Raw genomic sequence first — 14,571 nt, 5'->3', positions numbered from 1 at the left:
CACAGAAAGCAGCCCAGAATTACTAGAACACATTTCAATGCAGAAATGTAATAAGCAGCTCTATGTCCCAGATGCATTTTCTGATTCATTACCTGAAAGGCCCTCTCCTGCCCCTACTTTGCTTGAATTTGAAAGGGGAATGGCAAGTTAGGGTTTGGGCACTTGCGTTACGGGACCTAACTATCGTCTTCCTCTAGAAAGGGCAGAAGCGTGTGGAAATGGGCATGAAATCTAGAAACTTCCTTATACAGTGTGTATAAGTCGCTTGGTTATACAGTAAGCACAATATATAGCTCTTTTGATTTCATTCTCGGTTATACACCCAAAATCCCTAATGAAAATATTTTTTCCCAACAAAACCAGTGATAAGCAATCAATCACTGGAACAGAAAGGTTCACAAAGAGGAAGCCGGTACCCATCCATGACCTAGACCAATGCCATCTATGTGCTATTCCCTATAGTCTCCCAAGGAATTTATTGCAATGGCTCCATATTGAGCCTACTTTTGGTATTCAGCAGTGAAGGTGTCAGAATGATGGCCTCAAATATTTTAGTGGCGGGTTGCTTACTGAGATGTGTGTTTCTTCTTTTTGGGTTCTCTTTGTGTGGTCTACCCTTTACAAACCCACGTACTCTTGGGCTAGATTTATAACTGTTTCACATACGTTAACCAGCAATGCAACCTCAACTCATGGGACAGTTTGTGGCCACAGTGACATTTAGCTGCTATGGTTCCACGAACATGCATTTGAAATGCAGCGGAAGCAAAGTGAGATGCCACATTATTGACAGCCCGGTAGTGGGAAGACTATCAACCCATATGCTAGAGTTAACTTTGAGGCTGGCTAAGGCCCAGCACTCCAAAGAGTGCTGCTTCTATTCTTTAAGCGGGATGTAACTGGTTAACCCTCAACGCTGACCCCTGGGCTGCAAACATGGCCTTTGGAAAGCTTAGTTCCTCAATATTATTATCGAAGGTATATTTCTCCTCATGGGGATCTCAGAAAATGTATAAAAGCATTTAGGGAGATCGGTAGGTTGAGGCTTAAGTATTGAAGAATTTATTTTAAATGACAGTTTTTTGCTTTGATGACAGGAACGTTTCTCAAAGGCAAAACAACCTCTATCCCAGTCTGCACATGATCATCGGCAGCCCTTGTAGGGTGCTACCAGCAGCTGCTCTTGAGCTCATAGTCAGCACAGATGATTGCATCTGATTGTATCTAGGGGTTCTTCTTGTGCAAAAAAGGATGCTGAGGCAGTGACCACGACTGAGTGTGAAAACAGTCACACAGCTGCTTCTCACCTCGATTTGGTTCCCAAGTGAACAACCCTTGGACTGCAGGGTTATTTTTATTTTCACTTTTTATGACAGCACGTTTTCTTTGCTAATAGGAAAGCAACCTCTTTCCCTGCCTCCTGATCTGCACACTTCCAAAGTCCTTCCAGCATCTGCCCCTACCCTAACCTTTGGTGGAGTGGCAGCTGCTCCTCAGCTCACATTCTAATTGGATCATTTCTACTTTGGCACTTTTAGCAGAGATGGCAACGTCTTATTGTATTGCTGGTCCATACTATGTATGGAAGACGGCTGACTGCAGCGACAGTGACTGCCTTTAACTGAATAGACACACTCCTGGCTACCGCTGCTGCCTCCTGCTTTGGTTCCCATAGACAAAAAGGAGTGTGGGCCTTTGGATGCTTTGTTTAACATGATAGGGCCAAGCTGTGTGCAGTGCATGTCCTAAAAAGACGCTTTATCCAACAGGGTGTCCTTCCCTTGTTTATATCGCCCCACTCACTCCTGGTGGTCGGAACACTGTTTTGTAGTATCAATCTTAGTATGCCTGGAGAATGCGGCCTAAAGATTTACAGGGCAATTCAACACACAAGCCAGGGGCCATTCGTTTTCTGGGACCAACTGAGAGGTATCCCCAACTTGTTTCCGTCAATACTTTGTCATAAGCAGCTCAGAGAAGTAAGCAGTGTCTCAAATACTTTCGTGATTTGGCAGCATCAAGAAGTAGGTTGCAGGAAGCAATAGGCGCCCACCTCCACACTCTTGGAAGTGGCCGATCAACGTGGCAGAGGAATACTTGTCCTCGTGGATTTCCCCCGGAATTGGAGCACTCGGCGGAGCAGAGCTGTGCACCAACACCCAAAGAGTACTTTTTGACAGAGGGTTGCATGAATGCAGGGTCTTATAGCTAGAAGAGAAGAGTCAGGGGAACAGCAAGTAGCAGAAGTAAATTGTGGAGTAAATTAATTTTTTTACTTCAACAAATTTGTCTGCAGAGTTTGGCTCATGCAGATTGGCAAAGAGTGTAATATAATCAAAGCTTTCCAGACAGATGTTCAACCAGTAAGTGTGCCTTATGACATGGTATATGGTATACAATATGGAGCCAAAGCTCCATCTCAACTTCCTCCCAGAGAGGTTGACTGACGTTGAGTATACCCTCAACTAATCAGGCCACAGTGGGCCAGATATGACCTTGTATTCAAACAATTGTATTTAAACAACTGTGGGGATCATTTTTCATTATTTTACTGAAGATTTCCAGCGGACTCTCATTACAGAGGAATATTCAGAAGGGGGGTTCCACAGAAAACACTAATCATTTAAGCAACAAAGTGGTATCCTTGGGAAAATGTCTTACATCTGCTTGGATGCTACCATTAATGGACTTTTAAGGCACCATTTTATTGACCGACTGCAACTACAGAGCAGACAAATGTCTCTCACCTTTCTTCGTATCAAACATTAATCCGAAAGGCCACAATCTGAACAGTTTGTGGTGGTGCAGAAACACAGATGTTTTACTAGGTGACTTTTTCAAACAATTGTGGAAGCTTTGAATAATTTATCTAACATAATACCTGCATCTATTTCCAAGCCACGTTCAAAGGCGGCAAAGAACTGCTCCCCTTCAAACATATCCACCAGGTCAGAGGGCTCCGGGCCCTGGTACCGGTCATTAAGCTTTTTCAAAACCGTCTCCACCTGTAGGGCAGCAAAAAAAGAAATCAGGATATAGCCATATATCGGGGGCTAATATGTGCAATCATCTGATCTCTTGGCAAGCACTACAATGCTGTTAATTTCGACCATCCTCACCCTAGCTTTAAGGGGACAGGATTTAGATTAAGATAGTTTGCAAGCATACTTTCTCCCTAAAGGAATAATGCACACTCAGTGCTGCAGATGATATGTGTGTTGTTCCACCCTTCAGAAACAATACAACTATTAGGAACGGTATCTCTAACCGTTTTGGTGCTCGCTTCTCATTCTTTTCTAGGAGGGCCTTATTTGGACTTAACTTTAGTGGATCACCATGTGTAAGAAGAAACCATGCATCATGAATGTAGGGAGATTCGTGGTGCTGACCAGGCTGGCTAGAAGCCAAGAAAGCACCTGCTTGAGAAGCTCCAAGACTGCAACTAACTAGAAACTAGGTGGAGCTAAAAATGAAATACTTTGCCATGCCTTCTGTGAGTTCTGTAGCTTATGAGTTTCAGATTTTAGGACCTTCTGCTATCTGCAATTGATTGCACTTCCCTAGAATTCATCATAACTCCCAGAACCATAACAGTTTCCTTACATTTGTTTTTTTTAACAGATTTTAATGGTTTTAAAACAGGAATACTGCCCCTGTACGTGAATACTCAATAAACACAAACGCAAACATAAAATGCAAATCCCTGCTTGTAGAAACCCCTGCCACACCCCCCAGTGATCTGTATGTGCAAATGAAATTAGCAGCAATCGCCTTATAACATCCCATATACGCATGAACCCATGAAGTTGGAATTTCGTCGTCTAACATTTGTCCCATAGGGCGGGCAGACTAACACAATATGCCAGTATTCCGCCCCCGCCTGCCACATCTCATAAAGCTTAAACACCTCTATCTCTAAACCCATTCAGTGATCCATTCCGCTCCTCCAGTCCGCGAAGGAAGGGGAACTGTTGCTTTCCACTCACTCACTATGTACCTTTGGCAAGAATCAGCCCCATAGAGAGCAGCCTTAGTTTGTACAGGTACCACCCAGTGTACATTTAATATGTAGATGGGTAAGTTTGGGGTCCATTGGGACATTCCAACCCAGGATCCCGCTGGGTCAGGTAGTCCCTGCGTGCCAAAACGATTCTAAGACAGGACAGCCCACACAGTATGGAGGAGTGTCCCCTCTGTGGTTTTCTTACATTTGTAATTTGGAAAAACAAAGTACTAGGTATGGGATGACTGGTGGGTGTGGGTAATCACTATATAAAGGGAGAATATCCGACACGATGGTGAATAATGCTGCGTCTAGAAAACGCCATCTTTACGCCTCCGAAGTAAAAAAAAAAACTCTCAATGAAAAGATTTTCTATTTAAGCAAATAACTATCCACAGACATGTATGTCCTTGTAACCAGTCGGTACTTCCTAGGCAAGACCTATTCTAATTCTACTGCTAAGACAAAACCCACAGCATTCCAAAACAAACCTTATGTTTTGGGGCACACTGCAGCAGGACTTGTTCGGGGTCCCTCTTCCTCTGCAGAGCAACAAAATTCACCTGGTACATGCGCAGGCGCTCGTAAACTTTTTTGGCAATACCTCCCACATAGGTCTTAGTAGTGTACCACAGCCAATACCTGAGAGGGAAGAGAAGCAAGAACAGGTGAGTCTACCTTATGTTGGAACAGAGCATTAGATGAAGCTCAGAAGTAGTGATGTCGCTAAACTGGGCGGAGTGCCACGTCAACTGGTGGAAACAAATTATGGAGATGTAAACAACAAACACTTAGAAGAGGACTCTAGATTTAGTAAGTACTCACCAAGAGAAGTGGTCGACCTCAAAGAGGGCATAAATGTGGGTGAATTCCAGCATCACTTGGTTAGTGATGTCATTCCATGTCTGTGCCTGTAGGTCGCCATGCAGGAGGTGCAGCCGGGACCGCTCCAAACTCTGTCCTAAGGAAGAGAGGTTTATAGATAGCAAGAAAAAGGAGAGAGACCGGTGGGAAAACTCAGGACAGAGAGGGGACAGTAGGAAGAAGAAAAAAAGTATGAAGAGACAAAGAAAAAAGATGAAGATGGTTAGATTAATGAATTGGAACAAAAGGTAATGGAAAGAAGTAAGGTGATGGAGCAAACACAAGTAGTGGCAGTAGCTAGACAATTAGATCAAGATTGAAACCAAGTATGCCTAACTGAGTGTTCACCGAGGTTTCGTACTAATTGAGAGGCATTTTTACAATGTTGTAGTGGATTCCGCCTAAATACACCATAAGCCTTACGGCAATTTTTGGTCCCCATAGTCTGCTAAACAAATGAAAATATTTTGTGTGACTAAAAGATACCTTATGGACTAAAGGTTTAAAGAGCCCTCCAACTATTCCGTGAAGCTCAAGATATTAACCATAGCGACTTCCCTGTACAATGGACACATGGGGTATAATGCACCTTGAATGAGAAGAGTGAAGTGCAACAGGAACAAATGAGACTTGGGAAGTCGGAGCACCGCTGTGGCCCTGACTTCTCCTAGACTTGATATACCCTTTTGAATTCATTTCCATCTGTTCCTGTGCTTTCTACAATAAAAAGGTTTGTAGGTGGGCCAGAGAGGGGCACTCCATAAATGAATTATCCATGAAATGTGTGAGCTACAACCAGAATTACAAAAGTACCTTTACCTCAATTTTTTTGAAGACTTTCAAAAAATTAGAGGTCATAGCTGTTGGATACCAGTACTCCTGGAGCCCTTGTACTGTGGTTCTCTGACTGAAGGACGTATCTTTGCACATAAAGGAACAACCATTCTCTGCTACACAAATATGGGGTTATACTGCTGCCACACTTCTTCCAACAGTCGAAAAGGTTTTTAAAAGGGTCCTGCGAGCCCGCGCCATGAGAAGCTAACACTCCCTTGTGTTGAAGATGCCTCAGATATATGGAGCAGTCCACTTAAAAGTGGTTACTGGAGACATTTGGCCACACAGATTTCTCAGCATAGCATGACCATCCTGACCATCTACTCTCGATAGGATGTCTTATACTTCAATTCAGCTAAATAAACAAGGTCCACAATCATTGTCTATACTTTACATCTAGTGAATTTTATATATCAACTTTTAAATCAAGTTGCTTACTCATGGACTTACCACTTTATTGACTTTGTGAGAACAAAAAGAAACAAAATTACATATAACTGGGGTGCTGCGCGGTCAGAAGGTATCTGAGGATTTACCAATAATAGCACAAATAATTCTAAAAGTACTGCTGTGTTGAATGGCAGTGGCACATGCCTGTAGTATCAGTTGTAGCTGTAGCACTAGAAACAGCACTATCATGGTGCAGGCTATGTAACCTGAGCCGTAGACTCACTTGTAGATGTGGCAGTAGTAGCCTGACCAGTAAGAGAGTAGTAGTGATAAAAGTAACAGAAGTAGTCACATTGACATTGTTTATAATATTTCTAGTGACAGCAGTAGGATGTGGTGCAGTGCTGCTAATAGTAGGCACATGAGTACATGTAACAGTAGTATTGTTCCTAATAGGTATTGTAGTTGCACACTAGTACTAGCAGTGTTAATTTCAGAAGAACTAGAGATAGCACGAGTAGTAGTTGCAGTATGTATGGCAGTACAAATAGTATTTCTGGGAGCACAGCACTGATTGGCTTATTAGATAGTAATTGCCAGTGGTGGGGCTAAATGCAGCATTGGCAGCATTCGAAAAGATTCCTGGATGTTTCACTTGTATCCTGCACCCAGACCGTTTCACCACTTCCTGTTTGTAATGTGCTTCCAATTGTAAATGCTTACTCTAACCCTTCTGAATCAGACCTCCTCTGCCCTTCATGCCCGATGCTGATCATTTATCTCTGCACATACTATATGGACCCAAACAATTATAGTTAGGCCAAAGTATCCTTTTGTGATCATAGTTGCGATTTCCGTTTTTACCGGGTTTTACAGGTAAATCCAGGCAAAAAAATCTACTCCTCTTTATTTATTCTTAAACTTGAAAAAAAGGGAAATGGGTCGTTTGAGTGATTCTCAGTGCTATTGATTGTCTGTCATGCCAATAGCTGTGCCGGCTGGTGGGCAGGGAAGTTAAAAAACAGGAAAGAGATTTCTTAGCCATTTGAATATTTTCTGGAGCATGTGGAGGGTGAGGAAGCAGGCTGAGGAGACAGTATTTTTTGCTTCTACATGTTGAGCTTGCTGTCAAGTATGATGCAGAGGCTTCTGGCATGGTCTGTGGAGTGGGCAAGGGGTTCAGTTCTGCTGGCCACCATGAGTCGTCTCATGGGGAGGTGTTGCTTTTAAAGATGAGTACTTCTGTTTTGTTGGTGTTGAGATTGAGACATTTGTTTTGCATCCAGCTGACTACGCTGGTCATGCACCTATGAAACTGAATTTGGTGTTAATGGGGTTTAAGGCTAGGAAGAGGATGAGCTTAGTTCCGTCAGCGCTTGATATGATGTTCATACCATAGAATTTGACCAGTGCGGTCCGTGAGGCCATGTATGTATTGAACAGGGTTGGACTCAGTGAAGACCCTTAGGGAATGCCACAGACCAATGTTCTTTGGGCCTGAGGTGTTAGACGGGAGGTGGATGCTCTGTGTTCTTCTGGAGAGGAATGAAGCTGTCAATTTAAGACACTTCCTTGGTTCCCCATCTGATGGAGTCTGTGTAGGACGGTTTAGTGTGGCACTGTGTCGAAGGCTGCGGGAAGTCTAGGAGGATCAGGGCTGCGATCTCGCCCTGGTGTAGGAGAATTGGATATCATCTGTGGGTGCAATTAGGGCGAATTTTGTGCTGCGATTAGCACGGAATCCCGACTGGGATGGATACAGGAGGTAGTTGATCTCTGGGTCGTTAGAGAGTTATCTGTTTATTGCTTTCTCCAGGACTTTAGCCGGGATTGGGAGCAGGGAGATGGACAGGTATTTCTTAAGTTCTTCTTGGTCAGCTGTAGTTTTTTTTTAGAAGGGGTTTTATGTCTGCATGTTTCCATCCTTCTCATAATGAGGCAGAGATGATGGATGAGTTGAGGATGGTGGGGAGTTCCTTACTGATCGAGTTCCTCCCCACGTTGAACATGTGGTTGGAGCAGGAGTCTCTGGGTGCTTCTGAGTGGCTGTGGTTTGTGTGGTTAGTTGATCCAACGTAGTGATTATAGTGTTTGAGGTGGAGTCGCTGCTGTTAAGGAGTTCGTTAGAGTTGTCACTGGTTGGTTGTGAGTCGAAGTGTTCGTAGATGGTGGCAATTTTGTTGTAGAAGTCTGTGAGGGTATCACAGAGCTACTGCAAGAGGGTTACAGTGTTCTCGGCTGCTGAGGGGTTGGTGAACTGTTTGATGATGTTGATGAGTTCCTTTCTATGGTTGGAGCTAGCTTCAAGGCAGGCGGCTAGGGCTTCCTTTTTGGCATTTTTCTGGCATATGTGATATTTATTGAGAGCCACTTTGAAGTTGGCTCAGTCGCTGTGTGTTTTGTTGGTGCACCAGATTCTTTTTAGTTGTTTGCAATTGCATTTGGAGGTAGCTCAGGAGTGAACCAACTGGTGTGTTTGGAGGGTTTGCCTTGTTTTGCAGATTTGAGGGGTGCGACTGTGTCGGTGCATTCGGTAATTTTGGACACCCACATTGAGGTCGGCGGTGGTATCGGGGAAGGGTGGTCTGACAGGGGTTGAGGGTGTTGGTCCATACATTTTCTGTTCTCTTGCTCCCTCTCCTATGGGCGATGCTGGTCTTGTCCGTGGCTGTGTTGGGGGGTGGTAAAGATGGAGAAGTGGATAATTGAGTGGTCGGACCAGGTGATCTCCAAGGTGTGGCTGCATTTGATTCTGTTGCTAGCTGTGAATATCGGGTTCAGAGTGTGTCCAGCTATGTGTGTTGAGTCGGTGAGATTTCGGTGAGGCTGGGGTCGTTCATGCTCCCTATTTGGTTTGCTGTGTCGGCGTTGCTTGGGTCGTCGATGTGGAAATTTAAATCTGAGGAAGATGAAATTCTTGGAGCGGATGGCCAGGGGGGCTAGCCAGTTGGAGATGTCCTTGCAGAAGGCAGGGCGTGGTCCTGACAGTCCATATGCCAGGGTGCCCCTGATGGTGGACTTGCTGTCTTTGTTGAGTTTGAAATTGAGGTGTTCCATAATGGGGGTGGTGTCGGCGGTGGCTGCTGTGCAGTGGAGGGACTCTTTGTGGATAATGGCCATACCACCCCTTGTTGTTAAAAAAAGAAATACTTTTTAACTTGTTCGTGCACAGAGCATTGGTCTCGGTATATGATCTTGCAGCCACTGGGAGTGAAGGTGGCAATGTCAGGTGCAGAAGACAGGTTTAGCTATGTCTCAGTGAGGAAGAGGATGTCAGGGTGAGGGTGGTGATGGTGTCCCAGATTTCTGTGGTGCGTTTGGGGGAGTGATCAGGCGTTGATGAGCAGACATTGGATTCCTCTTTTGTCAATGGGTATGGGGTGGGTTCTGAGGGGGGGGGGGGTTCGACGTTGCAGGAGAATCGGCAATGTTGGTAGGAGAAGGGTCCTGCCATTGATTGGGGGAAGTGTGGCCACAGAGGTCACTGCAAGGTCCTGGTATCAAGGCAGTTAATTCAGCTCTGGAGTAGCTGTGGGAGTTTAGAGATCCAGGGGTCCGGGCATTGGGCACGATCCTGGCGCGCAGGATGGGTCAGACGGGCTTGCCTTTAGCTCGCTGGTGGTGTGGAGCATTGCGGCCCCCATTAAGTAGGTTCTTGGGAGGGGTGGGCACTGGTCGGGGTGAGCAAAGGTGAGAAGCGGGAGGGGGAAAGAGGTTAAGTTTAAGAGGGAAACAGAAAACATGATTAGGAAAAAGATGCAATCATACAAAACAGGGGGAAAATAATCACAATTGGCAGGAGAGAAGGTCACAAATAGGTGGGAGAAAAAGGTAGTTATGAGGCAAACGTTTTATTAGGCAGTAGGAAAACAATGTGTTTAATTTTACAAGCATTTGACACAGCAAAGGTTTTACGGGGAAAACTGTATAAAGGTAAGGAAAGGAAGTGCAGAGAGCTGTGGTGGCAGTAAGCATAAAAATATGAAAAATATAAGGAACCAGATGACCGAGTCTATTTGAAGGCAGAAAATCAGAGCTTGATCTATGCCCTGGGCCAAGTGTTTCCTCCAGCAGGAGATAAAAAATGCCTCCAAAATGTGCCAGCGCAATAACGAGCCTGAACTAAATGAAAAGAACACATGACCCACATTCGTGAAGACCTGGACGGGCTCCAGCTGTAAATAAAATAAATATGCACAATGCATGGACAAGGCCCTCTTTTCAAGCGATAGTGCCTACACCTCACAAAAACCCAAAACAGAATCACATGAACATCCTCGGAGGAAAGACTGGCAGACACAGTAGGAACAAATTCCATCTCCCACTTGTGACCTGAGCTCTGCAGTGACAGCCTACACCCAGTGCACCTGCAATAGTTATACAGAGGGTAGCAACTGGCCAACTCCGAGGCAAATGGAGAATGAGATAGCTCAACAGTGTAGGCCGTATTGAGCTTTGAAACCAGCTGGAGTACACAGTCCTCCTTTCCAACCAGGCTTCACCAGCATTTAATCACACCAGATAAGGTGGGTTAACAGGATGCATATGTGAGGATGGTAGGAAGGGCCAGTGTTGGGGGCTTTCTTAGGGTGACTTCTAGGCTGCCTTCACGTCACGTATCTTTTTTTGCAGGGGCTGTGCAAGTGAGAACAAATCTTTTTAGATTTTCATATATGCTACAGCACATAGCTATATATTCTTATGTGTTAAACATTTTCCCCAAGATAATCCATCTGTCTAATCTTCGGCTCGCCTCATCTCCCATCGTCTACTTGTGGGGTTTTGTTGCAGTGATGGCAAGTATTTACAAGAATGAACGTCCTTCGGTTGGCAAGAGAATGTACCTTTGGCAAAAACCCAGCATTGGATCAAGTGATATTTGATTAGGAATTTGTGCTGCCAGCATGGGATAGATATTTAATGCATGTCCTGGTATTAAGGTTGTGGCTATTAAATGTGCGCAAATACTGTGATAGAGTACCAACCAGTGTGGGCGTGGGGACCTCATTAACGTGCCAACTCAGCCAGAGACCGTGGTATGCATGCTCATCTACTTTCGCCCCTTTCTAGAGGGCTTAATGAAACCTTCAGACACCAAACTGTTAAACCGTGGATCCAGACAAAAGATTCACTGTGCATTGTGTAGTAAGGAATGGTAATATTCCCTCCCGCACCTAGACAGTTAGAGCACTTGAGTAGAGCTCCTATGTCAAAAAAGAAAAACTGAGGTAAATGCAACATCTTCCAAAAAAATCATCAGCAGCTTGAGAGGTTGTGAGGCACTAAGGCTAAAAATGAAGAAAGCATCTCAAGAAAGTCCCTCAAAGTGGCAAGTTTTCTACAGCTAGCATGACCCGGGGCCACCGTGCTCACCGGTCTCAGACCAGCCACGAAGGGCTGAGTCAGTCATCGCCATATTGGCTGAACATCCCAGGAGAGCCCTGAATAAATTATGAAATGAAAGCCAACGTAGTTGTCTCTCTGTGATACATGTTGCTCTTTTTTAGTGGCCTGGCCCTCACTAAGTGAATTTGAGGCGCATATAAATCATTAAATACATGAACAAAAAATATATCAAAATAATTACCGTTGTAACAGGGATTAGGATTCCCAGCACAAAAGTTTATAGATCCCAACTGGATTTTTTGGAGCAAGCAAACACCACAGGGGCTACTCGATATAAAAGTACATTATCAGAGCTGCAATCCATAGATCACACAGCCATTGAATCCAAAGATTTAAACCAGAAGGCCAACTGATCTTTTTTGCGGAAGAGAGCAAGGAAGGCGTCTGATCTGGTCTTTAATCGTAGATTTGTGGTAAACTAGGCTTGATTTGGGGTGTTACTTCTGGGTTGGAATTCAATGCATCAGCATGGTCACTCTTAGGTATTTTTTTTTAAGCGATGCCGCTTGGCTGTTTTTCCCCATTTCATGTCTATGCTCATCCTGGACCCCTCATAGCTAGCCCATAAATAGTTCACAGCACTGCACACGAAATCACTGGCAACCGAGGGCCAATACTGTTTCCTGACCAACAGTCATCCAATGTCCTGTGCTACCTCCAGAGGTACTGAAGAACGCGGTGCTCAAAAACATGTCTGCGCTGCCTTAACATGTAATGTCATGCTATATTATCTGAGACATTTTAACACATTGGTCCGCCATTACTATGGCCTCACAGAGCCGACGGTCATCCGGGCTGATCTGCTTTTCCTTTGACACGTTTCAATCTCAAAGATCAAGCCATGCTGATAGGTTTTACTCTCAGCACACTCAGAACGCACCCCCATCCCTGGGCCGGAGATGGACAGTACTGACCTGTGACCCCTGGTGGCAGAGGGAGCTGGATTTGAACGGGTTTGAGGAAGTTGATGCTAGAGCTCTGAGAGAGGCAGAGAAGGGGGCTGGCGGTGGACTCCGGATCGTTTGTTATCTCCTGAAGCTCCTTTTCAGTGATGGGCAAAACCTGGAGGACACAAGATGCCGAATGAGGCACAGAAAAACACAGGTAAATGATCTGGAACTGCACTGAGAGAGGAGCTAGCAAAGAATAACAAACACATTTATTTTATTACTTTTAATACCGCAGCATAACTTAGCGAATAACATGCATGCTCTCTGCTATGTTCACCACACTTTCTGCTGTTTATTTCAGGAATTCAACAAGAAATAAACTCTCACATTATGGCAGCTCAGGTATTTACTCCTACTGTTGGTTACACGCTTCTGCGAGCTAGCTAGCAAAGGCAAACAGGCCTTCTCTGCTGAAATCCTACCTATGGAATTTTCTAACTCTGCCCCTCCAAAAAATAACAATTACTACCACTTTCAAAGGGATTTATAAACCTTAAGTAATGGGTCCTGCCTATGGTTTGGCAACAAGTGCTGGTGACCCAGGAGAGAATTTAGTTACATGTGTAGGTCCTATGAAAAGCTGTTAAAATACCAGATGGGGCACCCCAATGCGAAACAACACGGGCAAGAGGCCGTACTTGCTTCTGCCGGGTTGGGGAAGAGAGCAGAAGAGCTATTGGTCCCAGATGGAAAGTCCAAGAATAGCACAGACATAGTTCCTGCAGGAAAGTCCTCTGACAAACCAGAAGGCACTATGCAGAAATAGGTCTCATTGAGGAACAACAGAAAGAAACGGTGCGCATAAGAAAATGCATGGGCAGAAAAATATGGGGGTTTGCACGAATCCATGGCAAGTAATCTGAGACAGAGTATTTTGTGGTGTCTTGGCCCAGGCCTGTGTAAGTGGAGAGATATCACTTTAGATCTCACCCCTTTCCGTAAGGCCTATTGTGCAACATGAGGCATCGCTTACAATTACTCTGCTTTAAGCTTGGGAGTATAGCTCAATCACACCAGCGATTATCAAATCACCAGCAAAACGCCATCCCTGAGGAACTTCACTGCCTGCGGTACTGCACGAAATTCACCAACCCTACCACCATACCCAGATTCATGCTCCCAGGCACCCCAAATTAGATTCCTTCTTTCCTGGACCTTATCTGAATACATTAGATTCCAATCATGTGGTCTGTGTTCGTTTAGTGCTGGCAGCATCTATTTGTCATAACTATTTGTTTTTCCATAGTACTCTTACAGTAGAGCTGGGAACTGAAACTTTCTGAAAGCTGTTTTCGGGAATCCAATCCAAGGATACCTCTCTTTGCAACACCTAGGATGGCACAGCGATACAAGCTGTGCCAGGTGGATACTGTAATAAAGAACAGTGACCTCTTGCTCCTAGTAGGGTTGCAAAAGCAGTGAGGCAGGACTTCTGAGGTGATGGAAGGAAGAAGATGATTATTACCTTCCTGTAATGATGCCATGGGACTGGACGGACAACTGGAAGTCATGGGTTAAAAGACCTGCCACACTACCTACTGGAAACTCTCTTCGGTCATCCTCAATGATATGGTATGGTAGTAACAATGAGACGGAAGTGAGGCTGCAGAGATCCTGCCTCTACTTCCAATGCATATCATCAGCATCTGTGAGAAAAGCAGTGAATCTCCAGCCCGTTAAACATCCATGTACATCTTTTGCTTACTTGGATGAATAACATGCTGAGGAGAACCTTTATTTACAGTGCTGGGGAAAATTGGCCAATCAGCATCTTGATTCTAAAGTTTTGTCAATTCACGGTAGGCCTTAAAGTGACCTACGCTACTACAGACGTAGTACCTGATTCTAAGGGTACAATATCTCCTCCACACTTGATTGGTCAAGCTCTTTAGTGTAACCCAGCCTAAGAAATAGGGATTCACTTAATTTCAAAACTACTTTGTCCACTTTTCTTTGGAAGGAAACTTTTTTTCATCAGTCTTCCATGTGCATCATTTTATGATGAAGGAATGAATGAGATATTGTAAAACACGCAAATACCTAATTATGGATGTTCTGGTACTTAACCCAAGCCAGGAAGAAAAGAAAGCAAGGCAAAGACTAAACGAATGTCAAATCAGG

General features: G+C 44.5%; 1 protein-coding gene across 4 annotated transcripts in view; it reads right to left on the bottom strand.

Annotated features, from left to right (window-relative positions):
• Positions 1–14,571, bottom strand: part of PIDD1 (p53-induced death domain protein 1) — a 202,771-nt gene that overhangs the window by 65,766 nt on the left and 122,434 nt on the right. For all 4 annotated transcript variants that reach the window (XR_015308514.1, XR_015308515.1, XM_086957757.1 and 1 more), the window contains exons 10-13: positions 12,415–12,562; positions 4,829–4,964; positions 4,495–4,645; positions 2,882–3,005 (exon numbers count right to left, since the gene is read on the bottom strand). Coding sequence is in view for 2 of the 4 variants with exons in the window: in XM_086957757.1 (XP_086813883.1) it covers positions 2,882–3,005; positions 4,495–4,645; positions 4,829–4,964; positions 12,415–12,562 (559 nt within the window). In the remaining 2 variants the exon portion in view is untranslated. The remainder of the gene's footprint in view (positions 1–2,881; positions 3,006–4,494; positions 4,646–4,828; positions 4,965–12,414; positions 12,563–14,571) is intronic.

This window comes from Lissotriton vulgaris, chromosome 2_1 (genome assembly GCF_964263255.1).
Source record: "Lissotriton vulgaris chromosome 2_1, aLisVul1.2, whole genome shotgun sequence".
In the NCBI taxonomy this organism is placed as follows: Eukaryota; Metazoa; Chordata; class Amphibia; order Caudata; family Salamandridae; genus Lissotriton; species Lissotriton vulgaris.
This window is presented reverse-complemented; position numbering and strand designations above follow the sequence as displayed.